A 27,251-nucleotide genomic window follows, 5' to 3' on the forward strand; every position below is an offset into this window, starting at 1 on the left:
CTTTCGTCATTAACGGGCTCACCCGGTCAGTGGCCTGGGGCTTTAGAATTGGCCCAAGAGTGTGTGCGTGTGCATTGTGTGTGCGTGTGCACATGTGTGTAGTGTGTAAACGGTGCCCGTGCATGTGTGTGCAGTGTGTATACTACGCATGTGTGTGCAATGTGCATACATGTGCGTGTGCATGTGCAGTGTCTATGTGTGTGCCTGTGCACGTGCGTAGTCTATATACTGTGCCTGTGTGCAGTGTGTATGCGTGTGTGTGTGCAGGGTGCATGTGTGCAGTGTGTATGCGTGCGTGCGTGCATACCCCGTAGAGCAGAAGGCAGGAGGGCCCGGCTGCCTCTCTCTGTCTCCGGCTCTCCAGGCATCAGGACTCCAAGAAGCGGTGCTCGGGCCGGGGCCCGCCCTTCTGGGGGCGGGGCCGCCCCTGCGTTTGTTGGGGTCCTCCTCTCCTCCCCCCCACTTCCCGCTGAGGCAGAGTCTGGGGGCGTCCTCTGGCCGGGAGCCCACCAGGGGCGGCGGGGCGGGATTCCCGGGCGGACCCTCTATTCTCGCCTCGGATCTCCGAGCTTGCCTTCTCCCCCCCCTCCCCCCTCTCCCTCCCTCCCCCCTCCCCGCGCTTTGGGGACGCTGCTTCTTGCCCCAGAGCAGCCTTTGGGACCTCTGAGCGGCTGTGGGTCCCGCTGGGGCCTTTGGAGAGGCCGGCGCTGCGTCAGCTCCCTCCCCTCCCCCCCCCCCCTCGGTTCTGGGCTAGTTCTTTCAGGGATGTCGCCCTTCCCAGGCAGGGCCACTTAGTGGCTTGGGCGGGGCCAGTGGTCAGCGCGTTTCCAGCACCGCCGAGGGGGCTGTGAGAAGGACTCGGCACCCGGCGTCTCTCCCGCGGCTTCCGGTGCGCTAAAACGAGCCCACCCAGGGCGGGAGCCCCCACCCAGCCACATCTGCCGACTCCCCCCTGCGCTGCCGCCACCGCTCGCTCTCCCCGCAGCTGCAGGAGGAACTGAGGGACTAGCGTGAGCTGGACCGTGTGAGGCAGGATCGGAACTCGGAGCTCTGGGTCCCAGTCTCCTGCTTCTTGGCCCAGATCCCATCGGGCGTCACGGTGACATCATTCTGGCCCCGAAAACCCAAGGACGCGCCCTGAGAGGCGATCCTGGCCCCGATACCCACGACTGAGTTCTCCCTGCTTCCCCCGTGGGACCCTGGGCTTCGTTCTCAGATATGAGGGGTCGGAGAAGAGCTGGCGCAGAGGAGGCAAACAAGCACTTATTAATCACCCCGGGTGTGCCAGGCACTGGGTATAGAGGCGCTCAGGCCAGCTGGGCCTTGCCTTCAAGGGGAGATGGGACCTACAGAGGGCGCAAGAGCGGGGAGGGCTGTCTGTGGCCGGTGCATTTTGGGGCCCCAAGTCATGGATGCCCCTGGACAGATGCCCCCCAGCCCCGGATGCCCCCAGATGGATGCCCCCCAGCCCCGGATGCCCCCAGATGGATGCCCCCCAGCCACGGATGCCCCCAGATGGATGCCCCCCAGCCACGGATGCCCGCTCTCCTGGGTCTCACTGTGACGCCTGCATCCAGGGCCCTGTCACCATTGTCTTATCGGAGAACGCCAAGACCAAATAGCCGTCTGTGCTGGAGGCGAGACTCGCACCCGGCTCCTCCTGACCCTGAGTGGCCGGCCCACGGATGGCCAATGGAGCCCAGAGGCCCGGGCACTCCCAGAAGTGCAGCCGTTCTCCCAAATGGCGCCCTGGGAGGCCTCGGAGGCTGGCGAGAAGAGCGCCTGACGGGCAGGAAGGGCACGAGTCAGGGGAACGTAGCCGCTGCAGGACGACTGATGAGTCAGCTGGCACCCCCCCTCCCCCCTCCCCCCTCCCGTCTCCAGTCCGGAGCACAGCCAGGGGCCCGGAAGGTTTGGCGTCTGTCCGTCCTGGCCGGAGGTGAGCGCTGACCGGTGCCCAAACGAGGAGCCGGGACCGGGCCGGGCCCCACTGGGCTTCCCAGGAAGAACCTCTGCGGGTCTCTTCCTTACGGAGGCCGGAGGTCAAGGCAGGACAGCGGACATACGGGCAGGAAGCCCTGAGTTCAAAATCGACCGCGCACCTGTTAAGGACCTTGCCTAAGGGGGAAGGGGCGGGGCGTTCTCCGGGGAGCCCACAGCTGGGGGTCGGAACACCCCGAGGGAGCTGCCAATCAGCCTCTCCTGACCAGCTGCTGCTCGTGGATTGGGAACGAGATAAATGGGAGGGAGGAGGGAGGAGCCTGCCCGGCCTCCCTGGTGTAGTTGTCCATTACTTTGGGGGCCGGTGGTCGTGTGACTAGTGAGAGAGGCTCCCGGGTCGGCAGATGTGTCACAGGAGCCCCAGACTTCTCCCTTGGCCAGAGCCGGTCCTGGACTCCGCCCTCGGCCTTGAGACCCCAAGCTCACGTCTCCCCCGGCACCGGCGGGACCGAACCCCCTCAGGCCCCGTCCGGGTGCTCTCTGGTTAACCCGCCGGACTCTTGGGTCCCCGGGGTTTGCTGATTGTTCTTCCTCGAAACAGAGGCTTTAAAAGTACAGTCTGGAATAGAAGCTCCTGGGACTGGCCCAGGAACACGTGGGGGAGCGTGGCCAGGGGGGCTGGGGGCTCCCGCGGTGATTCAGCTGCCTGGAGGGGGAGCCTGTGACTCACAGCTGACTCAGGCCTGGGCTGGAGGAGGATTCCCCTTTCCCTCTCCCTCCCCCTCCGGGGACGCCTGAGGGCCTGGGCCCTGGATGCTGGGGGGGGGGGTCATGGCTCGGCTTGTGGGCCAGCCTCTCACAAACCCTTTCTTGGGGCCCGAAGCCCCGCCCCACTTCCCAGCAGCTGGGAGAGCAGCTGGCCGGATTTGCATCTGGAGAATGAGGTTTTGTGCTTAAGCCTCGCATGGCGAGTCCCCTCCGAGGCCGGGGAGTCATTGGCTCCTCCAGGAGACCAGATTCCTTTCCTCCGAGTAATTCTCTGCTGGCCCTGAAGGGGCCGATTGTCCCGGCCCAGCCTTTGTCCGGAGTGGGAGAGGAGGTCACGGCCCAGGGTCAGCGGGGGCGGGTCCTGCCCCCCCATTCCCTCTCAATGGGCATCTGGCCCTCAGGGGCATCAGTCCCTCCAAAGCCCCCAGTTCCCTGCTCTGGGGTTACTCAGAGACAGGCCAAGTCTGGGGGGTTCTTCTCCTGGGGGCCCCTCCCCTCTTTGGGAGAGCCCATTTCCTGGGGTTCGAGGAGGGCCCTTCCCTTCATCCTCGAGGAGGGGGAGGAGGCAGGAGCAGCTGGCTCAGGCTGAGGAGGAGGCAGGGACAGAGGAGCCAAATCAGCCCCATGAGGGCCCGGCCACACTCCCAGGCTGTACCCGACCGGTCCTCGGGGCTCCCCTCTGCCCACTCAGGAGGACCCAGAGCACCGGCAAGGTCATTGGGCCAGGGGCCGAAGTGAGCACCGGGACCCGAGGGGAGCATCATCAGCTCCTGGAGCCAAACTGGGCTGCAGGGCTAGACCTGGAGACCCGAGCCTGGGGGAAATCCCGCTCCGGACCCCTGCGGCTGTGGGACCTTGGGCCAGTGCTGGGACCTTGCAGATTCTCGGGCTCCTGCAGCATAAAGGGGAGCAGCAATTCATTGTGGAGACCGTGGGTCCTTTGCAGACGTCCAGGTCCTTCCAAACTGATTTGTATAGCGTTTTGCAGTCCTTAAAGGCAGATCCCTGTTGCTTGTTCTCCCTCCTCCCCCTCTTTCCCTCCTTTTTCTCCCTTTACCCCCTCCCTTTCCTTCTTCCCCTCCCCCACCCCCTTTCCCTTCCTCTTTTTCTTCCTCCTCCTCCTCCCCCTCCTCCTCCTCTTCCTTCTCCTCTTCACCTGCCTCTCGGGGCTCCACCATGGGGAGGGAAGCACTCCCCAAACCTTAATGCTGGGGATGCAGTGGTGACGCCGGTCATCCTTCTCCCCTGTCCCCCATGGGCTTCAGTCAGCAGCAGCCCCCTCTCCTATTACTGCTCATTGCCTGCTGTTTGTACTTGAATTAAAGTGGGGGAGGGGCTGTGGGGGTGTGTGTGGCTTTATTCTGCTCCTGCTGGGTCTCTGTCCCTCTTGGAGATCTCAGGACTTGGGGGGGGGGCGGATTCGAATGTAGACAGTATTTTATCTTTTCAGTTACATGTAAAGACAATTCTCAAGATCCATTCTTTGAGATTCCCAACTTTTCCTCCCCTCCTCCCTCCTCTTCCTCTCCTCCTCCCTCTGACTGTGAGCCATGTGAGAGGGATTGTGGGTGTGCAGTCCCAGAACATCTTTTTCCACATCGGTCATGCTGGGAAGGCAGAAGCCGACCCAAGGAAACAGAAAGATGCCAAAAAGATAGAGAAAGTGGAAAGAGTCTCTTCGGTCGCCGTTCAGAGCCGATTTCTCTCTCTTTTTCCCTTGGGAGTCCTTTGGGATCGTCTGGGATCACTGATTTTGGGTCACCGAAGCAAAATGAGTCCCGGCTGATGGCGGCAGAGTTCTGCTAATGCATCGGCTCGTCCGAGTCCTCCCAGGTTTTCCCAAGAGCCGCCTGCTCCTCATTCCCTATAGCGCCACCCCGTTCCTCTGCATCCTTTACCCGCCGTGCTCAGTGGCTCCCCAGGGTGGCCGTCCCTTCACCTTCCAGTTCTTTGCCTCTGCAAAAAGAATGGCTAGAAATGCTTTTGCACGTGTACGTCCTTCCCCCTTTTTTCTATTTCATTTCCCCATTTACATGTACAGATCATCGTCAACATTTATTTCTGTAAGATTTTGCATTCCAGGTTTTTTCTCCCTCCCTCCCTCCCTTTCCTTTCCCTCTTCCCAAGACAGCAAGTGAGCAAGCGATCTGATATGGGGGGACATGGGCAATCACTTTAAATATATTTGCATATTAGTCATATGGTAAAAGAAAACTCCAAAGGGAAAAACCACAAGGAAAAAAGGCGGCAATGGTGGCTTTGATGACTTTCAGCCTTCAGGGTCTCAAGTCTGTTGGAACAGTCCTGGATCCATGTATTGCTGAGAAGAGCCACGTCTGCATTGGTGATCATTGTACGATGGTCTCTGCTCACTTCCCTCAGCATCAGCTCCTGCCAATCTCTCCAGGCCTTTCTGAAAACCTCCTGCTGGTCGTTTCTTACAGAACAACAATATTCCATAACATTCACGTACAACTTATTCAGCCCTTCTCCAGCCGTGGGCAGCCACTCGGGTTCCAGTTTCTGGCCACTACAAAGAGGGGCTGCCACGAACATTTTTGCACATATGGGTCCTTTTCCCTCCTTTAAGATCAATTTGGGATACAGGCCCAGTAGGAACACTGCTGGGTCAGAGGGTGCGCACAGTTTGATAACTTTTTGAGCACAGTTCCAAATCGCTCTCCTGAATGGCTGGATCCGTTCGCAACTCCACCAACAATGCATCAGTGTCCCAGCTTTCCACATCCCCTCCAACATTCCACATTATCTTTCCCTGTCATGTTAGACAGTCTGAGAGGTGTGCAGTGGTATCTCAGAGTTGTCTTCGTTTGCATTTGTACCTCAGAGTTGTTCTGATTTGCATTTCTCTAATCAACAGTGATTTAGAGCATTTTTTCATGTGACTATAGATGGTTTTAATTTCTTGTCTAAAAAATTGTCTTTTTGTGTCCTTTGATCATTGATTTGGTCCTCTATACTTTTTAGAAATGAGGCCTTTATCAGAAACACTTGACTGTAGTTTTCTGCTTCTCTGTTAATCTTGGCTGCATTGATTTTGTTTTTGCAAAAACCTTTTTTTAAATAACTTTTTATTGCCAGAACCCATGCCACGGTAATTTTTTTTTACAGCATTATCCCTTGCACTCACTTCTGTTCCAATTTTTCCCCTCCCTCCCTCCACCCCCTCCCCCAGATGGCAAGCAGTCCTTTACATGTTGAATAGGTTACAGTATATCCTAGATACAATATATGTGTGCAGAACCGAACAGTTCTCTTGTTGCACAGGGAGAATTGGATTCAGAAGGTAGAAATAACCCGGGAAGAAAAACAAAAATGCAGATAGTTCACATTCGTTTCCCAGTGTCCTTTCTTTGGGTGTAGCTGCTTCTGTCCATCCTTGATCAATTGAAACTGAATTAGCCTCTTTATCGAAGAGATCCACTTCCATCAGAATACATCCTCAAACAGTATCATTGAGGTATATAATGATCTCCTGGTTCTGCTCAATTCACTCAGCATCAGTTCCTGTAAGTCTCGCCAGTCCTCTCTGTATTCATCCTGCTGGTCATTCCTTACAGAACAATAATATTCCATAACATTCATATACCACAATTTACCCAGCCATTCTCCCATTGATGGGCATCCACTCAGTTTCCAGCTTCTAGCCACTACAAACAGGGCTGCCACAAACATGTTGGCACATACAGGTCCCTTTCCCTTCTTCAGTATCTCTTTGGGGGATAAGCCCAGTAGAAACACTGCTGGATCAAAGGGGATGCACAGTTTGATAACTTTTTGAGCATAGTTCCAGATTTGCAAAAACCTTTTAATTTATCTCTGACTCTGTCGCTCTCTCTGTCTGTCTGTCTGTCTCTCTCTCTCTCTCCTTCCCTCCCTCCCTCCTTCCTTCCATTCTTCCCTCCCTCTCCCCCTCCTCATAATGTCCTCTGTCTCTTGTTTTCTCCTAAACTCTTCCCTCTCCCTAGGTCCGAAAGGGAGAGTGTTTTGTTGCTTTTTAAACTGCTGGTGGTGTCCCGCCCTATGTCTAGAGGCCCTCTCGATGTATCTCAGTATGGGGTGTGAGGTGCTGGGGAATGCCGGCTTCCGCCCTCCTGTTTTCCAGCTTTTCCTGCGGTTTTTGTCCCAGAGGTTTGGATCTTTGGGTTTATCGGACACTCGCTCCCTGTGGTGCTCTCTCCCGTGACACCCTCCTGGTCTGTTTCACTGACCACCATTGGATTTCGTGGCCGACAGCCCGCCTTCCCTTGCACTTCCCCCCAATAATTCCGCTGATATTCCGGGGGATCTCTGGTTTTGAGCACTTTTCAGTTCACGTGATGTGGGCGGGGCTCCTAAGGGCGCCTGGGTCAGTGTTATCCCCCCGGGACCCCCCGCACTCGGGAGTCCGCACTCGGTCTCTGTGGGGACGATTTACCGGCCGAGTGCTCGGGTGCGTCTTGGGGTGTGTGTCTGTGATCAAGCAGCAACATCAGTGCTTAGCACAGTGCCTGCACACAGTAGGCGCTTAATCAATGTTCTCTGATTAATCCTTGGGCCTGGCAGTGTCCCTGCCTCAGAGCCCCGGGCTGCCCTGCTGATAGACCCCCAATGGGCAGGAGCAGCCCCCCAAGCAGCTCCCTCTTTTAAGAAGTGGCCGGGAGGAGTTTCGGAGGAGAACGTTGTCCCGTGGGGGGTGAATCTTCTTGGCTTTGGGAGCAGGGCCGGGGCGGACTGGCTGGGCTGTGGGGGCATCTCCACCTGGTGCCCCGACTTCTTCCAGGCCTTTGCCCCCTGGGGGAGCTGGGCCCGGCCTCCCACACTCCATGGCAGCTTGTCCTTCCTGTGCCAGGTGGATGTGGACCAGGGAGACATTTCTCCCATGCTGGCCCCTTGGTGAATCCCTTCTCACTTTGGGGAGCCCCTGTCTGGCTCGGGGTACACGGCTCTGGGAGTGTCCGGGGAGGCCCTGCGGGACCGAGGATTCTGAGTCTCGTGGTCTGTGGCCAGTGGGGGTCCCCTCCTCCCGCCTGCAGCCCCTTTCCCCCAGGGCTTTGTCTTCTCTGTCGGTGTCGGTGCAGGCCCTGGGCCTGGGCCCAGCGATCCGGGCTGGCAGGACCCTCAGCCCGGAGGGTCCCTCGGGCCGGCTCCCGTGATGGCTCCGCGGGGGGTGGGGGGTCCGCGGCCTGGGCCCGGAGGGACCCTCGGGCCGGCTCCCGTGGTGGCTCCGCGGGGGGTGGGGGGCTCTGGCCTGCGCAGATCTCACAGAGAGCGTCTCTTCTCTTGCAGAAAACGCGAGCTCCGAGGTGAGCCTGGTGCAGCTGCTCGGGCAGCCGCCCCCCCAGCACGTCTCCCAGGTCTACGACCCCGACAGCGGCCCGGCCTACGCCTTCGGGCCGGATGCCAGCGGCGGGCAGGTGGCGCGCTACCACGTGCCCAGCCCCTTCTACCGGGACTTCTCGCTGCTCTTCCATGTCAAGCCCACCAGCGCGCGGGCGGGGGTGCTGCTGGCGCTCACGGACGCGGCCCAGGCCGTCATCTCGGTGGGCGTGAAGCTCTCGGCGCCGCGCGGGGGCAAGCAGGACGTGCTCTTCTTCTACACGGAGCCGGGCGCCCGCGAGACGCGCACGGCGGCCAGCTTCAGCCTGCCCTCCTTCGTGAACCAGTGGACGCGCTTCGCCCTCAGCGTGGACGGCGACGAGGTGGCGCTCTACGTCAACTGCAAGGAGATTCAGAGGCTCCCGCTGGCGCGGTCGGCGCAGGAGCTGGAGCTGGAGCCCGGGGCCGGCCTCTTCGTGGCCCAGGCGGGTGGCGCCGACCCCGACAAGTTCCAGGTGAGCTCTCCTGGCCTTCGGCCTGGGGGGGGAGAGGGGATGGGGGAGGGCAGCCGGAGGCCCCGGGGGGCTTTCTTCCCGGAGGGGCCACGCTCCCACAGGTCTGTGGGCTGAACTGGGCCGCGCTCAGGAGCCCCCACGGGACGCCGCAGGCTGGCACCCAAGGGTGCCGTGCCACTCACGGGCTGGGACTGCCAGGTGACCCTGGCAGAGGGAGCCCACCGGTGACGGGCATTTTCAACCCTCGTATGTCACAGAAATGAGTCTGGGGGCTGCGAGGGGGCGTAGCGGGTGAACACCAGCCTCCGAGTTCCAGCGCAGCCCCAGGCGCTTGCTGGTCGTGTGACCCTGCTCCAGTCACTCTGCCCCATCGCCCAACAAGCCGCTCCCTGTGCCCCCGGCAGCTCTCTGGCCTCCGCCTCCTTGCGGCCCTTGGCCTGGGTCTGGGGGGGTAATCTGGGAGGGGGCAGAGCCGGGGGGGGGTGGGCACTCAGCCCAAGGTTTTAGCTGCACGACTTGGCTGTTTCCGGCCCCCCCCCGGCCTCCCTTTTGTCTCCACCCCCCAGAGTGCTGGGCTCCTCTCGGGCATCGCCCCAAGTGAGCTCTGCTCCCCCAGAGTGAGGCCGGCTGGAGGAATGGGGGGCGGGGGCGTCGTTCTGTGTCCGGCTCCGGGCTGAGCTCCGGCAGCAGAAGGGAGACAGGTCCTGGTCCCCCCCCGGGGTCCCCACTGGCCGCAGGAGGTGCTTCCTGACCGAGCAGGGACCCCGGGCAGGTCCAAGGCAGGTCCGAGCCCCGGGGCCTCTGGGCAGGGGCCGACCCACAGACACGTGGCCCTGAGTGGAGGACGCAGGAGGGGCAGGGGGGCCCAGGGCAGCCCCAGAGGGTGATGGGAGACGGAGGGAGCGGGACCACCCCCGGCGTCCTGAGGCCCCGCCCCCCCAGCAGGATTCGAGCTCGTGGGTGGCGGCCCCCTGCCCGGCCTCTCTGGGGGGGCCTGGTCCGGCCGGTTCCCTGGCTCCAAGGCCCCCCCAGGGGAGTGAGGGGGTCAGCCCCCGGCCGAGTACGGGGCTCCCTGTGATTGCTCCCTTCTTTGCTCAGGGGGTGATCTCCGAGCTAAAGCTGCGAGGGGACCCCCGGGTGACTCTGCTGCAGTGTCTGGATGATGACGATGACGACAGCGACGGGGTGAGTGTGGCCCGGACCCGGGGGCCTTTGGGGGCCCGGCTGTGTTCTCGGGGGGGTGGGAGGCCAAGGGTCTGCAAAGGGGTCTTGGGAAGCTGCTGGAGTCTGGGGGTGCCCCGCCCCTGCTGGGGGTTCTGTCCTCGGCACCTGGGGGGGAGCGGGAGCTTGGGACTGGGGGTGCCCGCCCCTGCTGGGGGCTCTGTCCTTGGCACCTGGGGGGGAGCGGGAGCTTGGGATTGGGGGTGCTCGCCCCTGCTGGGGGCTCTGTCCTCGGCACCTGGCGGGGAGTGCCCTGAGAGGCCCAGGGAGTCCGGCCCTGCTGACCACGGCCCCACATATCCCCCGCCCACTTGGGGCTGGGCTCAGAGGGGGGCCCCCAGCAGGCGCTGCTCGGGACCTTCACGGCTTTCTGGTTCTGCACCGATCCAGGCGTCCGGAGACTTTGGAAGCGGAGAATATGAGCAGGGGGCAGCCTCGGGCGCGCACATGGTGAGTCTGGGGTCCGAGGCCGTCTCCTGGCGTGGGCGAGCGCCTGCGGCCCTTGGGGGCACTTGTCCAGGCGCTTGTACTTGGGCGGTTTCAGGGGGTCTGTGACCTTAATAGCGATCCCAGCGGGGGGAATCGAGCACGTGGTCTGGTTTGCAGAGCCCCGATCCGGCCTCGAAGGCCCAGTCTCTTGGGGCGGGACGGGCTCTCTGTCCCTCAGTCTCATGCTTACAAAGTCGGCCCAGACACAACGGCTGCTCGGCCCCTTCTGCCCAAAGCCCTGCTAATAAACATTTAACAACCGGCTGCTGAGAGAGCAGACCATGCTCTTGTGCTTAAGCCCCATCGGGAGCCGATTTCTGCCCCTCCTTTAAGTCTGGCCAGTCGGTGAGACGCAGCCGGAGGCCTGGGGGGCGGCCCTGGAGACCCTGGGGGGGGCGGCCCTGGAGACTCTGGGGGGGGCGGCCCTGGAGACTCTGGGGGGGGGCGGCCCTGGAGACCCTGGGGGGGGGCGGCCCTGGAGACCCTGGGGGGGGCGGCCCTGGAGACCCTGGGGGGGGCGGCCCTGGAGACCCTGGGGGGGGGCGGCCCTGGAGACCCTGGGGGGGGGCGGCCCTGGAGACCCTGGGGGGGGCGGCCCTGGAGACCCTGGGGGGGGCGGCCCTGGAGACCCTGGGGGGGGCGGCCCTGGAGACCCTGGGGGGGGCGGCCCTGGAGACCCTGGGGGGGGCGGCCCTGGAGACCCTGGGGGGGGGCGGCCCTGGAGACCCTGGGGGGGGCGGCCCTGGAGACCCTGGGGGGGGCGGCCCTGGAGACTCTGGGGGGGGGCGGCCCTGGAGACTCTGGGGGGGGGGGAACCTGGCTGAGGGAGGGAGGGAGGGACAGAGGAGCCGGCAGCCTGACTGCGGGCTTGTGGCCCAGGGAGGGCAACATGAGAACCCTCGACGGCTTTTCCTCCTCCCAGGAGCCCCCCTTGTTGCCCGGGCTCCCTGAGGCTCCACCGGTCACGTTGCCACCCCTGGACAGGATCCCCACGACTTCACAGCCGAGCTTTGTGGAGGCAGGAGCCTCCTCTGGAGGTAACACAGCCTCAAATGAAGGCTCCTCAGATCCTCTGTGGGGTACGTGGAAGGGTTGGTCCTGGGTGGGGCGGCCCAGGCCCTGTTCCCTCTGTGCCCCTGTGCCCCTGGGCCTGTGCCCTCTGTTCCCCATGCCCCCTGCGCCCCCGGGCCTGTGCCCTCTGTGCCCCTGGGCCTGTGCCCCCTGTGCCCCATGCCCTCTGTGCCCCTGGGCCTGTGTCCTCTGTGCCCACATGCCATCTGTGCCCTCTGTGCCCCCGGGCCTGTGTCCTCTGTGCCCCTGTGTCCCCATGCCCTCTGTGCCCCTGGGCCTGTGCCCTCTGTGCCCCGGGCCTGTGTCCTCTGTACCCACGTGCCATCTGTGTCCTCTGTGCCCCTGAGCCTGTGTCCTCTGTGCCCATGTGCCCTCTGTGCCCACGTGCCATCTGTGCCCTCTGTGCCCCGGGCCTGTGTCCTCTGTGCCCCGTGCCCTCTGTGCCCCTGGGCCTGTGCCCTCTGTGCCCCATGCCCTCTGTGCCCCCGGGCCTGTGTCCTCTGTGCCCCATGCCCTCTGTGCCCCTGGGCCTGTGCCCTCTGTGCCCCATGCCCTCTGTGCCCCTGGGCCTGTGCCCTCTGTGCCCCATGCCCTCTGTGCCCCCGGGCCTGTGCCCTCTGTGCCCCATGCCCTCTGTGCCCCTGGGCCTGTGCCCTCTGTGCCCGTGTCCTCGGCCACTCTTGAAGGGCCCACCCCCACTCTCGTTTCCTGTTTCAGTGCCGCCCGCTCCCAGTGGGGAGGAGGGGGCTCGAGGCTCAGGCAGGTCTGAAGGGGCTCAGGACCAGGACAGGAGAGGAGCAGAGGTGAGCCCTGGGGCCGGCCAGCCTCCCCCCCGCTGGCCCTGCCCCCTCCTTCCCTTCCCCCTCCCCCCTGCCCTGCTGGCCCTGGCTGTGGGAAGTCTGGGCCAGCGCCCGCCCTGAGCCCGGGCCTTCTTCTCCTTAGGAAGGCCCCAGACACGAGGCTCCAGGCTTGAAGGGGCAGAAAGGTGAGCCCGGGGCTCGGGGCCCGCCTGGGCCGGTCGGTCCCCAGGGCCCCGCCGGCCCCGCCCTCCACCACCCAGACGGTTCCACGGCGCAGCAGGTGCCTGGGCCGCCAGGACCCCCCGGCAAGGACGGAGAGCCCGTAAGTCCCCGCTCACGCCGCCCGCAGTCTGGGCCCTTTTCCAGGTCGGGGGGAAGCGCGGCGCCTGCTCCCAACCGAGGCCAGAAGCCCCCTCTGCTCCTTCCTTCTAGTCTCGGGGGAATAACCAGGCTGGCGGGGCCCGGGGGGCCCATCTGTGGCAGCGGCCCCCCGAGGCTGCCTGGGAATGAGGGAGGTTTGCCTCCTGTCCTGAAGGACGGGAAGAAATCAGGAGCCGAGCTGTCCCCCCCCCCCGGGGCCGGGGAAGCTTCCCCCCCTCCCCCACAAAAGCCGGCTGGGGTCTCCCCGCTCCCAGCCCCGTTCCCCCGCGGGCTCTGATCCACGTCTCTTCTGTTCCCTCCCTAGGGGGATCCCGGTGAGGACGGAAAGCCGGTAAGTGCCCCTTTTCCCTCTGATCCTCCCTCTCTGCTTTAGCCGCACCTGGGCCCAGCGCGGTTTTTCACTGGGGTCCGCGGGGTGGGGGTGGCGCTGACTTCTGCCCAGAGGCCTCCGCTTTTCCCAGCAGCCCGCGGGGCGTCCCTCCCGTGACTCTGGCTCTCGGTTCTGTCCGACCCCTTTGAGTTTGAAAGCGCCGAGTTTGGGGACTCGCTAGGACGGCCCGGCCGACGTTGACAGACACCTGCAGTTGATGCGGGCGCCCCTCCCCCCACGTTTGCCCCCCAGTAGAGCCCGGCTTGTCCGACTGGTCTTCAGGACGGCGCCCGAGCCCAGCCCCCTCCGGGCGGTCACCACCTCCCCTTCTTTCTCCTTGCAGGGCGAGATGGGGCCTCAGGGCTTCCCGGGAACCCCAGGAGACGCGGGGCCCAAGGGCGAGAAGGTGAGCCGCGGCCCGAGGGCGGGGACGGCCTTGTGCGGCCAGGCGGGTCCCGTGATGCACCTCGTTCTTTGTTAACAGGGAGATCCTGGCATTGGGCCGATGGGCCCCCCTGGTCCCCCGGGACCCCCGGGACCTCCCGGACCCGCTTTCCGACCCGACAAGTTGGTACGTGACCTTTCTGCCGTTGCCCTTCACGATGTGCTGACCTGAGACCCTCGGAGGGAAGCCTCGGGCTGGTCTCCGGGGCAGGGGGCCCAGCTCTGGCGTCACTAATGACCTGGGAAGGGTCTCTGTGGAACAGGCCCTTTCCCGAGGCTCTGGGGAGAGCCAGGCCAGCAGAAGGTCCCGGATGGGGCCGGCCACCGGTCGTCGCCTGCTCCCAGTCGCTGGGCTTTTGGAAGGGCCCAAGGAGCGCCCCCGGCCCAGGGCATGCAGAGCTCTGAGAGCGCCCGGGGCCTCGGGGCCATCTGGCCCGGTCTGTTTGTCCCAGGGCCCGGGTCAGAAGCGGCTCTCCTTGCTGCCTGTCCCCAAACCGCCACTTTGTGTCTTGTAGGGGAGACAGAGAGTAGGGCCCAGCGTGGCGGGAGGGCGGCCCGGACTGGGTGGGGCAGCCCCGGGCCCGCTGGAAGCAGCGAAGCTGCCCCTCCCAGGCTCATCACCCTGGGAGACGCTCCCCAGGCAGGTTAGCCCAGGTTGGGGTCCTAGAGAGCCTCCAGATGCATCGAAGCTGGGGATCACTGTGGGAGTTTCCCCTAGGAACAGCAGCGTGGGGCTGCTCCCAAAGGTGGGGAGGAGTCGAGATTCAGGGCTTTTCTAACCCAGGTTCCCCCCCCCCAAGATCTGAGGGACACCGTGTCTATTACATCAATTTAAACTCAGATGTTCCTGCCAACAGACCCGATGCTCTGGGCCTGGGGTGCCCTCTGCTGGTCAGCACTGCCCTCCACGGGAGTGAATATCAATTGCAGTAGGGCTCCTTTGTCCCCCGTTCCTCCAGAGCCCCCTCCCCTTGTTCCCATTCAGGGGGTTTGCCGAATGGCCCCCAGATTTCTGCCCTGTCTCTGGCCAAGGGAGGCCAGACCTCGTTCCTTCAGCCTCCATTTGGAAGGGACCAACCCCAAGGAGTGGGAACTTTGCTTCCTAGAAAAGGTCAACAGTGTAGCCTATGGCTAGAGCTGGCCTTGGGGTCCAGAAGCCCTGGGTTCGAGTCTTTGAGGCTGCGTGACTCCGAGTCTAGCCAGGTCCCTGTGGCTCTGACCCACACGGACAGAGGGGGCTTCCCCCCTAGGAAACTCGAGGTGCAGAGCCGGAAGAGAGAGGCCGGGCACTCTTGGAAAGGGCGATGCCTGAGGGCTGCCCAGCCTGGGCCCCTGGGCCCGCTCCTCTACTCCCAGACGGGCGGCTCCAGGAAGGCCGCTCGTGCCCCAGTCAGAGTCCAGGCCAGCAGGTCAGCCCCACCCTGCCTGCTCTGGGCCGGGCACGTCCAAGGCTTGTATCACATAAATAATAATTGGCTAATAATTGTCATTAATTAACTGGAGCCCTTTGATCCAGGAACGTGGCTCCCAAACACTGCAGTCATCATTCTCACTGCTGGACATTCCCCTGCCCTCCCTTGTACGAGCTCAGTCTTCCTCTGCCTATTCCTTGCGTATCAGAATCTTCCCTGGTCTAGATCTGACTTGATTTATGCGAAAAGCACTTTGTAATTGTGCTCACATAGTTCTTGGGTTTGTCTTGGCAGACAGACCCCCAAATGTTTTATTTTGTCTAGCTATTAAATGGGATTTCTCTTTCTAGCTCGTACTGCTGGGTTTTGTCAGGAACATATAGAAATGCTGATGATTGTGTGGGTCCATTTTATATCCTGCAACTTGGCTAAAGCAGCTAATTGATTCGAGGAGATTCTGGCTGATTTTCTAAAGAGACCATCACATCATCTATAAAGGGCTTTATCTCCTACTCTGCCTACTCTGATTCCTTTAATTTCTTTTTCTTATTGCGAAAGCCAGCATTTCTAGACAATATTGAATATCCTGCTGATAATGGGCATTTTTGATCTTATGGGAATGTGTCTGGCTTCTCCCTTTACAAGGATTGCTTGCTGATGGTTTTAGATAGATGCTCTTTATCATTTTAAGGAAAATTTTAAAGAAATCTCCATTTATTCCTATGCTCTCTAGTGCTTGGGTGCTGTATTTTGTCAAAAGCCTTTTCTGCATGTGTTGCGATTATCATGTGATTTCTGTTAGTTTTGTTATTGATGTGGTCAATTATGGGCTGATATTGAACAAGCCCTGCGTTCTTAGTATAAATCCCACTTGGTCGTAGTGTTATAAAATTGCTGATAAATTGTTGTAATCTCCTTGCTAATATTTTATTTAAAAAGTTTTCATCAATATTGCATCAATAGACTTCTGGAGTTTTCTTTCTCTGTTTTAGCTCTTCCTGGTTTTAGTATCAGCATCACATTGTGTCATAGAAGGAATTTGGCAAGACTCCTTCTTTGCCTATTTTCCCAAATGGTGACATAGAATTAGAATGAATTGTTCTTTGAATGTTTGGTAGAAGTCAGGTGTGAATCATCTGGCCCTGGAGAGTTTTTCTTAGGGAGTTGATGGCTTGTTCAATTTATTTTTCTAAAATGGGCTTATTTAAGTATCTTATTTCCTCTTTATCCGGACATAATCTCTTGTCCAAAGAGAGACCTGCTCTCCTTCTGGGAGTCAGTCATCTTTGAGCATCTCAGGCCTTTCCTGCCTGCCGGTGGCCCCAAAGGTGCCAGAGCTAAATTTAATACTTGAGAACGGTAATTCCAGAGTCCTTCCACTGATGCTGATTTCAGCCCCTCCACGGCATAGTCAAAATATTCAAGGATTTTTATGCCTGCTTCCTTCTCTTTTCTCTGTTTCTCTTTCTCTTCCTGCTGTCTGTCTGTCTCTCTCTCTCTCTCTCTCTCTCTCTCTCTCTCTCTCTCTTTCTGGCTGTCTCTGTCTCTGCCTCTCTCTGTCTCTCTCTGTCTCTGTCTCTCTCTCTCACACACACACGCATACACGCATACACACACACTACGACTGGGCAGCTTACTGTTTGGTGGCAAACCTGGGGAAGTGTCGCTGGGCTGGTCCCCAGGGGTGGGTTGTAGGCCCTGCCCCAGGGCCACAGTAACTTGTGAGCCGTGTGAGCTCTGCTGTCCTGGGCCCCCAGGCGTAGCTGAACTCCAGCCTTCTCCTGCGCCTTGGCCCTGCATCCAGGATGCCGGAGAGCGTGGGCATCTGATAGCGGTCACTCCCTCAGCCTCTGTCTGTTTGTCTGTAGACTTTTATCGACATGGAAGGATCTGGCTTTGGAGGGGACCTGGAGAGCATAAGGGTGAGTCCGTGTCTCCTGAGCGGCTGAGGTGGGCGAGCCTGTTCTTGGGGCAGCCCTCCATGTTCTTCCTGTTCACACCTTCCAGGGTCCTCGAGGATTCCCAGGGCCCCCGGGGCCCCCAGGTGTGCCGGGCTTACCAGGAGAGCCGGGGCGGTTTGGAATGAACAGCACTGATGGGCCGGCCCCCCCTGGCCTTCCTGGGGTGCCAGGAAGAGATGGCTCCCCTGGACCCCGAGGACCCCCGGTAAGCCCTTGTCCCTCCTCCCCACCCCCTCCGCTTCAAGTGAAGTCTAAGGTCCATGTGTGGCCCTGACAGTGAGTTAGAATGGACGCCCCTGAGGATAGGACTGGCCGCCTGCGGTGCGGGGAGCCCTTAGCTCAGAGCTGATGTGTGCCAGAGGTCCACACCGGTCATTCAGGGTCTGGGCAGACTCTGGCCTGGGGAGGACTCCACACTGCCTCCCAGCCGGAGCCTTGGCCCTGGGGCCCCCTCTGCCCCTGCGGTGACCGGCCTGCTTCCCCTTCACCAGGAGAGGGAGCGGCTGCCTCCCCTCCGGAGCTCCTGCTGGGGCTAGACCGCCAGAAAGCGCGCCCGGGGCTGTGGAGCACGGCCTCATGGCTGGTTTGGCTTCTGATCACCGACGCCGGCTTCTTCTGTTTTCTTCCCAGGGCCCCGCAGGGCTTCCAGGAAAGGATGGGCAGCAAGGCCCCCAGGGGCCGAAAGGAGACCAGGTAAGGGGCTCCCTGACTCTCCGAGGCCCCCGGCCCAGGAGGGGTTTTCTGCCCCAGTCCCATGGAGCGGTCACAAGTGGCTCGGAGGCCGCGGGGCCCACCTTTGGTGCTCCGGCCTGGGGGACATTTCTTCGGTCTCCTTCTTTCTAATGGGAGAGTTGGCCGGGTGGTCTCCAGGGTCTCTGGCAGCCCCTCTCACGCCTTTCAGATGAGCGCACCCCCAGGAAGTGGAGTCTCCTCAAGGGCGGGGGCTGTACCAGGATGGCCGAGCCCCGGCAAGCCCAGAGTGTGTGAGCGGGACTGGCTCAGCCCGGATTTCTAGGGGCCCTAAGCTGAGGCTGGCAGTAATAGGGCCGTGTGGGCCCCACTGACCAGCCAAGGCCTTGGGGTGGAGCACCCAGCGGCTCGGCTCCTAATGGCCGCATCCATGCCTGGGCCGAGTCCGTGTTCAGAGCCAAGTCCGTGGCCAGGGCCCAGTCCGTGTTCAGAGCCGAGTCGGGGCCCGAGTCCGTGGCCGGGGCCCAGTCCGTGTTCAGAGCTGAGTCAGGGCCTGAGTCCGTGCCCAGGCCGAGTCCGTGTTCAGAGCCGAGTCAGGGCCCGAGTCTGTGGCCGGGGCCCAGTCCGTGTTCAGAGCCGAGTCAGGGCCCGAGTCAGGGCCTGAGTTTGTGCCCAGGCTGAGTCCGTGTTCAGAGCCGAGTCAGGGCCCGAGTCTGTGGCCGGGGCTGAGTCCGTGTTCAGAGCTGAGTCAGGGCCCGAGTCTGTGGCCGGGGCCCAGGCCCTGCGCCTACTTGGTGACCCGTCAGCAGGGGCCTTGATTTCCCTTCTTCCTTTCTGCAGGGCGACGTGGGCTCCCCAGGACTGAAGGTAGGGCCGAACCTGCCTTTCTTGTGGCCGGTTGTGGCGTGGCTGAGCTGGCTGGTGGGAGGGGGGGCTCCGGGGGTGGGATCCCTGGCCTGGGGTTTGAGGAGCGGGACAGGAAGCAGTGGAGGTGGGGGCGGCGACTCCGACCTCATCCCGGTATGAGGAGGAACTTCACCGAGCACGGAGCCGGCCGCTTCAGGAAGAGCGAGCCCTTGTGCTTGGAGGGGGCTCCCGGCAGAGGCTGGGGAGGCCGGTCAGCTGTAGGGAGTGGGAGCACCCCGATCCTTCCCGCCCCGGGATTCTGAGATGGGGCTCGGCTCCTGGGCCCGTGTGGTGCCCGTGGGGAGGCCCCGTTCTCCGGCATGTGGGGAAGAAGAGAGGGCGTCCCCCAGAGGAAGGGCTGCTGGGTGGTTGCCCCCAGGGAAGGGCAGGGTCACAGCCCGTCCTCGGCTTGTCTCCCCCTGCAGGGCAGCAAGGGAGACGCCGGCCCGGTCGGTGCTCCAGGAGAAACGGGCTTGGCTGGTCTCCCGGGACCCATGGGCCCTCGAGGACTGCCGGGCCCCCCGGGGCCTCCTGGTCCTGGCTGGGGAGCTGGATTTGTAAGTATGGACCCCTCCCTCTCCTCTGCTCACCGACATCTTGTCTAAGCTCCCTGAGAGTCGGGGGGCTCCTGGGCCCAACCCCCAGAATTCTCCATCTCCCTCCCTCTGCCCCCTGTGCTTTGTGGGACTTCTCATTTAGACTGGACCCGAATGAAGCGGAGGGCTGGGGGGCAGTCATCTAAAAGCCCTCCTGACTGGGGTCCCCCCACATTGTCCATCATCTCTCCCACCAGGGACCCCTCGGCAATCTGGGCCCAGCTCGATGTAGCTGAGTGGGGGCTCCCTCACCCAGGAGCCTGCCCCCCCCCCCAGGCTTTCCCTTGGGGCTTGGACACTTCCCGAGCTCTGTGGCCCCAGGCGGGCCTCCCTGGTCCTGAGCTGCAGCCTCGCCCGGGCCCTCCATGGGCCAGGCCGGGCCGCACTCGGGAAGCCTGGTGCGAGCGTGTCTGTGTTTGCCCCTAGGATGACATGGAAGGCTCAGGGGGAACGTTCTGGACCGCCGGCCCGGGCACGCGAGGGGCCGAGGGACCACAGGTACGGACGGCTGGGGAGGACTCGGGCAGGCGCCCAAGGAGGGCTGCGTCTGGCCCGAGGGGGAGGCTGGGAGCCGGCCCCATGAGGGAAATCTGGTCCCTTCCCTGGGAGGAAGCCATTCGGCGGCCGACCCACGGGGCTGGAGCGGGATGGAGTCCGAGGGGTGGACCCCCCTCTCCTTGGAAGCCGCGGCCTCCCGCCCCGGTCGGTGGGTCTGAGCTGGGCCTGGCCCCGGGGCCAGTGGATCGATGCCCACAGGCCCCAGAGCCAGAGTGGGTGGAGGGAGCCCAAGGCCCAAGGCCCCCCTTGACCTGTGCCCGTTTCCCCATTGGGTGCCCCCCCAGCCCGTGCCCGTTTCCCTGTCGGCCCCCCCCGGCCCGTGCCTGTTTCCCTGTTGGGACCCCTGGCCCGTGCCCGTTTCCCCATTGGGTGCCCCCCTGGCCCGTGCCCGTTTCCCTGTCAGCCCCCCCCCGGCCCGTGCCCGTTTCCCCATTGGGTGCCCCCCTTGACCCGTGCCTGTTTCCCTGTCGGCCCCCCCGGCCCGTGACCATTTCCCGGGACCGTAGCTTGGGTAGTGATGGCAGCTTCCTTCTCTCCTCCAACAGGGACTGCCCGGCTTTCCTGGGCTCAAGGTCAGAAACATTTTCGTCTTGGTTTTAAGTGAACTTCAGGGTTACAGTTAGAGTCGGGCACGTGACCGCGTCTACGGGGGCCATTCGGGGGGCTCTTGGCCCTTCCGATGAAGTCGAAGGGCGTCTGCTTTGTGGTTTGGGACGCAGTGGGGGAGACGACTCGTGGGAGGCCCCGGAGGGCAGGCGTGCCCCCGAGCACTCGGCCCAGCCTCCATCCCGGACAAAAGAGCCTTCCGGAGTCCAAGGGCCGGGGCTCAAATTCTGCCTGGGGAGTTTAGGGCCCTGGGATCCATTTCCTCCATTTCCTCCTCCGTAAAATGAGTGAGGAGCCCCTTGAGCCCCTGCCTGGCGTGGCCCGGTCCGCTCGGTCCAGCCGGGCCTCCGTGGGGGTCCTGGAGCCCACGCAGAAAATGTCAGAGACCGGGCCTGCAGGGCGGGGGGGGGTGGGGGAGGTGGGCTGCTCTCAGTGGGTGTGCTGGAGGCGGGCGTGGGAGTGACAGAGAGGCCGGGCCCCTCCCCCAGGCCCCTCCCTCCCCTCCCCTCATCCCCCCCCCGCTCATCCCCCCCCCCAGCTCACCCCCATTTGCTTTGTCCGTTGCAGGGTGACCGGGGTGCGGCTGGACTCCCTGGAGAGAAGGTGAGGCTGTCCTGGGCAGACGTGCCCGGCTGGGTGCCCCCTCCCCCAGATCATCTCCCCTCCCCCCTCATGACCTTCCACCCCTCCCCTGCCCCTGCCCAGCACTGACCGTGGGAAAGCTCTGGGCCGGCCCGTGGAGGGACTTGGATGAGGCCCTGGGTGCGTGCACGGAGAGAAAAGGCCTTTTATGCCAAATGGGGAACGGGGCAGGGTGGAGCCCTGGGTTCGAATCTCCCCCCACCCCCAAGCCTCAGTTTGTTCATCCGGACACTGGGGGAGCGGCTGTAGGGCGCTCTCCTGCCCCACATCCGGAGCCAGGGCAGCCTTCCCGGGGGCGGCATCAGTAGGGGCGAGGGCACGGGAGCAGGGAGGGCAGAGGTGAGCTCTCCGCTGCCAAAGGGAAGCCTGGGGGGCGTCGCCCCTCCCAGGGCTGGAGGAGGGGCCATCCGGCGGGGGGTGGGGCTCACCCGGGTTCCCCTCCTCGTTTCAGGGAGATCCCGGCCTTCCCGGGCTGCCGGGGAGTGAAGGCGTGCCAGGGGCTCAGGTAAAGGGCAGGGTGGGGAGGGGACCACTATGCCTTTCACCCCAACCCCCAGCTTCGGGGACCCCCTCCCCCCAAGGGCTACGCAGGCCCCACGCCCCAGGGCAAGGTGGAGCAGGAGGGAGGGTCAGCAACCATTAGGCGCCTACTGTGTGCTCACCACTGTGCTCTTCTGCGGGAGACAAAGCCTGAAACGTCCCACGGTCCCATAGGCTCCCTTATGAGAGGCCCAAAGGCCTGGGAGGCTGGCCCCGGGGGTGCCTCACTTTGCTCATCTGCAGAGTGGAGCTGGTGACGCCCCCCAGAGGGCTCCGAGGGTCCTGGCGGTCGTGGCCGGAACCGTCGGCCCGCGTCTCGTCCCAGGCAGTGCCGCGGTCAGGGCGCCGGCCCCTCCCGGGGCTCCTCCGCTGGGAGACAAGGGGGTCGGGCGCCCGGTCCCCCCGCGTGGAGGCCCGAGAGCCCGCGGCCTTATCCCCGGTCCCGGACTCTGCTCCGGGAGGCTTCGGGATTCGCCTTCTCCAGGCTGAGGCCGCCTTTATTTCCCTGCAGGGCCCCAAAGGGGATCCAGGAAGCCCCGGGCAGAAGGTAGGAGAAAGGGCGCCTGGCGCTTTTTTGTCCTTTGACCAACAGACTGTGGCCCCCTCCCCCCACTGCCGGGGGCTTGTCTGGGGCTCGCCCATGGCCAGGATGTGGACACCTTCATGGCTGGAGGAAGCTCGGGCTCAGCTCCTGCCCCCCCCCCTTCCTCACTGATTGCGTGACTTTGGAGAAGTCCCTAAGTCTCCCAGACCTCAATTTTCCTCTCTGTAAAGTGGGGGAGCTCAGTGACTTCTCAGAGCCCTTCCAGTGTGAAACGACCTTCCCCTGTGCCCAGAGCCCGAGCAGCGGGCGGGCAGGAGGGCTGGTGCCAGGTCACTCTGTTTTCAGGGGCCCGAGGCCGTCCCAGTGTGGGAAAGCCCCCCGGGCTCTTGGCCGCCGCCCCCATCTCCCTCCTAGGTTAATGCTGGGCTGTGCGGGGGGTGGGGGGGAGGGGGAGGAGGGAACTGGGGAGAGGAGGAGGAGGGAGCTGGAGTTCTCCCGGCCAGTCCTCCCCGCCCCCCTCACCCAGCCCTGTCTGCACGGTGCCAGTGTCTCTTTGCTGAGAGGATTCCCTGTTCTGTTGCAGGGAGAACCAGGGAAGGACGGGCTGGGGCAGCCTGGCCCCCCCGGGCCTCCCGGCCCCCCAGGAGAGCTGACCTACGTGTCCGAGGACGGGGTAAGGACCGCGTCCGCTCCCGGCCGTGGCCATTGGGATCTGGGGACGGTGCCGGCCAGACCGCGCCTGCGCTTGGGTGTGGGGCGGACCTGGGGGCACCCGGGGGTCTCTGGCAGCGACTTGGACCCCAGGGCGGGCGTCCTCCCTGAGCTGGGGCTGGTGGCCGGAAGCTCCGCGATCCTAAAGCCCAAAGCCTCTGTGATGAGTGACAGGCCCCATCGCCACCTCGGCTGGCCCCGCGTTCGGCAGGGCCGGCTGAGGAACCGGGTTCTGGGTTCTGGGCCCAGCCCCCCTGGCCCTTTCGTGGGGCCTCCTTTGGGAGAGTGGCCTCTGGGATCCCGTCCAGCCGGAAGTCAGGACAGCAGTGATCGGGCAGGAGGAGGGATGAGTCTTGGGAGGAAGGGCTGGGTTGCCCGCAGCTCGCCCTGCAGGGGGACGACGCTTCAGAATCAGCCCCTGAAGGAGGCCCCTCTGGCAGGCTTATAGGCGGGACCCAAAAGAGGGGCCGGGCGAGCAGGTGGCTGTGGCGGACAGCGCCAGCTACCAAGAGCACCGTTGTCCCTTCTTCCTGGGTTGCATTGATTTTGTTTGTTCCCCATGCCCAATTGGGAGCTAATGCCAGGCTCTGAGTGCTCCCTGTGCCCAACCGGGAGCTAATGCCAGGCTGAGTGCTCCCCATGCCCAACCGGGAGCTAATGCCAGGCTCTGAGTGCTCCCTGTGCCCAACCGGGAGCTAATGCCAGGCTGAGTGCTCCCCATGCCCAACCGGGAGCTAATGCCAGGCTCTGAGTGCTCCCTGTGCCCAACTGGGAGCTAATGCCAGGCTGAGTGCTCCCCATGCCCAACCGGGAGCTAATGCCAGGCTCTGAGTGCTCCCCGTGCCCACTGGGAGCTAATGCCGGCTCTGAGTGTTCCCCATGCCCAACCAGGGCACTACCACCACTCTGCAAATGCTCCCATACCCACCCAGGTAGCTAACACTTCATTGCTCATGCTCCCCATGCCCCTCACTGTTCAGAGGGCCTCTTAATGGCCCTAACTAACCGACTAACCCTAAATTTGCGCCTTGGGACTGGCAGGGGTCTTTGCTGTGGGAGGAGTGCCCTCTCTGAGGGATGAGCCAGGGGGTGGGTTGGGGTCTGGCTCGCTGAGAGAAGCTTCGGGCTGACCCGGAGTGTGGCCCGGCGCCTGGCCCCGGGCTGTGTGATGGGCAGAGGGCGGGCGGCGGGAGCCGGACCTCGGGGGTCTCATCTCCCTTTCCCTTTCTTTCTTTTGGCCACTTTAAAGAGAACGCTGGCCGGTGTGGCAGGACGGGAGGTAGGTGCCGGGCTGGTTTCTCGGGCGTTCGGGGCTCCCAGCCAAGGGGCTTGGCGGGAGTGTGGGATGGCGCGTGGGCCCTCCCGCCCCGGTGACCGGCCCGTTGGCTTTCCCCCAGGGCAGACCCGGCTACGCTGGATTCCCGGTGAGTGGCCATCCCAGGAGTCTCCCTGTGCTCTTGCTAACCTTTGGTGCCATCTGCCCCCTGCCCCTTGCTGGACTTTGGCAGCATCACACTGGAGTGACAGATGCCAGCATCCTGCCCTCATGAGTCCCAGGCCAGGGGGCAGGTTTCCAAGGCACGGGCGTGAATGGAGGCCTCCCGGGAGGAGATGGTGTGCCCCCCCAGACCTCCAGGGAGGAGGCGTGCCCCCCCCCAGACCTCCAGGGAGGAGATGTGCCCCCCCCAGACCTCCAGGAAGGAGGCCCCTTGGACATTCTGAAGCTCCTTCCCACCTCCTGTCCCACTTTTGGGGGGACTCCTCCAATACAGGAGCAGCCCCAGAGTAAAGGCCTATAGGGGCTAAAACAGAAACTGCCCGAGCATGGTGGGCAAGGGAGGGAAAAAGCCTTGTCCGACGGGGCAGGGTTTGGCGGGAAAAGCCCCAGACCCGGGCCGGGACATCTGGCATCTGGTCGGCCTTGAGAAGCCTCTTCACCCCCCCGGAGCCTCAGTTCCTTCTTGATCAAGTGGGACCCACCAGGCCCGGCCAGTTTTGCCCCTTTGGGAATGGGTCAGAGGGAGCAGCGCTCTGCCACGGGGCTTAGTGTCCCAGGGGTCTTTGCCTCCACATGGCCCCCTCGGCCTCTGCCAGCACCGGCAGCAGGCTCTCTGTCACATCTGTGCGATCCGCTTCCTTTCCAGGGCCCAGCTGGTCCCAAGGGAGATAACGGGCTGCCGGGCTCCCCGGGAGCCAAGGTGAGAGTCGGGAGGCAGGGAGGTGAGCAAAGCCCGGCCCTGAGTGCCGTCACCCATCCCCAGAGCCTGGGTTTTCTGGGCTGTACAATGGGGCTATGATCTCCTTGCTCTGGAGAGGGCTCTAGGGCGGGGACTAGGCCCAAGTCACTGCCCAGAGGAGAGCTCCGCTGCCAGTCTGCCTCCTTTTTAATCCTCGTGTGTCCTTTGCTCCCCAACCTCAGGGGGAGAAGGGCGAGCCTGGAAGTGTCCTCACGCTGGCCGAGAAAGGAGACAAGGTGAGAGGCTTTGTCCGGGCCCTTCCCCTGCCTGGCGCCCGGCCCCTTCCCCTGCCTGCCGCCCGGCCCTTCCCCTGCCTGCCGCCCGGCCCTTCCCCTGCCTGCCGCCCGGCCCCTTCCCCTGCCTGGCACCCGGCCCTTCCCCTGCCTGGCGCCCGGCCCCTTCCCCTGCCTGGCACCCGGCCCTTCCCCTGCCTGCCACCCGGCCCTTCCCCTGCCTGCCGCCCGGGCCCTTCCCCTGCCTGGCGCCCGGGCCCTTCCCCTGCCTGGCGCCCGGGCCCTTCCCCTGCCTGGCGCCCGGGCCCTTCCCCTGCCTGGCGCCCGGCCCCTTCCCCTGCCTGCCGCCCGGCCCTTCCCCTGCCTGGCGCCCGGGCCCTTCCCCTGCCTGGCGCCCGGGCCCTTCCCCTGCCTGCCGCCCGGCCCTTCCCCTGCCTGGCGCCCGGGCCCTTCCCCTGCCTGCCGCCCGGCCCTTCCCCTGCCTGCCGCCCGGGCCCTTCCCCTGCCTGGCGCCCGGCCCTTCCCCTGCCTGGCGCCCGGGCCCTTCCCCTGCCTGGCGCCCGGGCCCTTCCCCTGCCTGCCGCCCGGCCCTTCCCCTGCCTGGCGCCCGGGCCCTTCCCCTGCCTGCCGCCCGGCCCTTCCCCTGCCTGCCGCCCGGGCCCTTCCCCTGCCTGCCGCCCGGCCCTTCCCCTGCCTGCCGCCCGGGCCCTTCCCCTGCCTGCCGCCCGGCCCCTTCCCCTGCCTGCCGCCCGGCCCTTCCCCTGCCTGCCGCCCGGGCCCTTCTCCTGACTGGAGACGCTGGGACTGAGAGGAGCGCCCCTGTTAGCCGGGGAGGCGAGTCCAGGAGGAAGCCCCTGGCAGGGAAAGCTCCAGGCGCCGAGCTGACCCCCCTCTGTCACCGGGCCTGGGGAACAGAGCAAGGGCATTCTGGAGCAAAAGGCTGGGAGCCTCCGGCACTCGGGCCACCTGCTGGCCCCGGCTTCTCCAGCAGCACCCCCACTCCGAGCCATTCTCTCCAGTCCCCTGTGCCCTTTCCAGGCGGCCCCAGAGGGAGGGAAGCGGCCCCATGAAGCTGTTAATGTGGCCCTGAGCCTTGGGCATCCTGGGGGCTCCCTTGTGCCTCTGAGCTGCACCGGCCCACCTGGTGCTGTCCGAGGTGCTGAAACCTGCCCCTGGCAGTGACCTGTAGCAGGTGTTTGTGCTCTGTACATGAAGCTGGGGCTGGGGGCAGTGAGGGGGGGGTCTGGGCCCCACACTCGGGGGGCCCTCAGGGGAGCCCCTGCCTCCTGGCTCCCCCCTGCCTCCTGGCTCTTCCCTGCCTCTGAGCTGCACCGGCCCCTGCTGTGGCTGTGCCTAAGACTGTCTGGTGCTGTCCTAGGTGCTGAAACCTGCCCCTAGCGGTGACCTGTAGCAGGTGTTTGTGCTCTGTACATGAAGCTGGGGCTGGGGGCAGTGAGGGGGGTCTGGGGCCCCTGCCCCGGGGGAGCCCCTGCCCCCAGGCTCTTTCTCTGAGTAGCTGCCCCGAGGGCTCTCCAAGGCCCACAGCCCACTCTCGGCAGTGCTCTGGCCCGAGCGAGGGATTCCAGGGCCGGCGGGCTGGGGCAGGGTGGACAGAGGGAATGGTGACGGCACTAACGGGGCTTGGTTTTCCTTGACAGGGGGAGCAAGGTCACAGGGGGCCCCCGGTAAGTCTGGACGCTTTCTTGGTGCCCCAGCTTGTCCCGAGAGCCCGAGAAAGCCGCTCTGGGTGGCGTGAGCGTTGACCGAGGCCCCGCCCTCTCTGAGCCCTGGCATGAGGAGCAGTGGCTCCCAGCCCGCCGTCCCCGGTGGAGCCTGTGCCCCTGCCCGCCCCCTCCCGTTCCCGGGCTTCTCCCAGGTCCTCGCTCGAGCGGCCTTTGAGCATCCGGCCTTCTGCAGTGGGAAGGGGGTGATGTGGGGTAAGCCCGATGGGAGGGCGGGCACCTGGTCTCCAGGTTCAGCTCTGCTCAGCGAGGGCCCTCGGCCAGGCCCTCCATCTGGCCCACTAGTCACAAATCCCATGATGCCCCCGAGCCTCAGTTTCCCCATCTGTAAATGTGCAGGCTGGACTTTAGGGCCTCTAGTCAGGTTCCGGGATCCTCTGAAGCACCGACCCAGGGGAAAGCTGCCTCCTTGGGGCGGTTCTCAAAGGCTGTTTCTTTGCCGTAGGGCCCGTACGGGCGGCCAGGGTACAAAGGCGAAATCGGGATGCCGGGAAGGCCGGTAAGCATGGCTCCGTCTCACTTTTCTCCACCTTCCGTTTCCGCTTTGGTTTTCCCAG

General features: G+C 63.8%; 1 protein-coding gene across 4 annotated transcripts in view; it reads left to right on the forward strand.

Moving 5' to 3' along the window:
* COL18A1 (collagen type XVIII alpha 1 chain) overlaps window positions 1-27,251 on the forward strand; it is a 93,950-nt gene that overhangs the window by 57,524 nt on the left and 9,175 nt on the right. For all 4 annotated transcript variants that reach the window (XM_051998307.1, XM_051998305.1, XM_051998304.1 and 1 more), the window contains 26 exons: window positions 7,996-8,540; window positions 9,639-9,725; window positions 10,152-10,211; window positions 11,173-11,287; window positions 12,039-12,124; window positions 12,264-12,443; window positions 12,807-12,833; window positions 13,216-13,278; window positions 13,357-13,443; window positions 16,597-16,650; window positions 16,736-16,894; window positions 17,320-17,382; window positions 18,220-18,246; window positions 18,711-18,842; window positions 19,308-19,379; window positions 19,985-20,011; window positions 20,613-20,648; window positions 21,139-21,192; window positions 21,739-21,774; window positions 22,355-22,444; window positions 23,732-23,761; window positions 23,880-23,906; window positions 24,627-24,680; window positions 24,902-24,955; window positions 26,611-26,637; window positions 27,140-27,193. In XM_051998307.1, the coding sequence (XP_051854267.1) occupies window positions 7,996-8,540; window positions 9,639-9,725; window positions 10,152-10,211; window positions 11,173-11,287; window positions 12,039-12,124; window positions 12,264-12,443; window positions 12,807-12,833; window positions 13,216-13,278; window positions 13,357-13,443; window positions 16,597-16,650; window positions 16,736-16,894; window positions 17,320-17,382; window positions 18,220-18,246; window positions 18,711-18,842; window positions 19,308-19,379; window positions 19,985-20,011; window positions 20,613-20,648; window positions 21,139-21,192; window positions 21,739-21,774; window positions 22,355-22,444; window positions 23,732-23,761; window positions 23,880-23,906; window positions 24,627-24,680; window positions 24,902-24,955; window positions 26,611-26,637; window positions 27,140-27,193 (2,246 nt within the window). The remainder of the gene's footprint in view (window positions 1-7,995; window positions 8,541-9,638; window positions 9,726-10,151; window positions 10,212-11,172; window positions 11,288-12,038; window positions 12,125-12,263; window positions 12,444-12,806; window positions 12,834-13,215; window positions 13,279-13,356; window positions 13,444-16,596; window positions 16,651-16,735; window positions 16,895-17,319; window positions 17,383-18,219; window positions 18,247-18,710; window positions 18,843-19,307; window positions 19,380-19,984; window positions 20,012-20,612; window positions 20,649-21,138; window positions 21,193-21,738; window positions 21,775-22,354; window positions 22,445-23,731; window positions 23,762-23,879; window positions 23,907-24,626; window positions 24,681-24,901; window positions 24,956-26,610; window positions 26,638-27,139; window positions 27,194-27,251) is intronic.

Source organism: Antechinus flavipes, chromosome 4, assembly GCF_016432865.1.
Source record: "Antechinus flavipes isolate AdamAnt ecotype Samford, QLD, Australia chromosome 4, AdamAnt_v2, whole genome shotgun sequence".
NCBI classification, from domain to species: domain Eukaryota; kingdom Metazoa; phylum Chordata; class Mammalia; order Dasyuromorphia; family Dasyuridae; genus Antechinus; species Antechinus flavipes.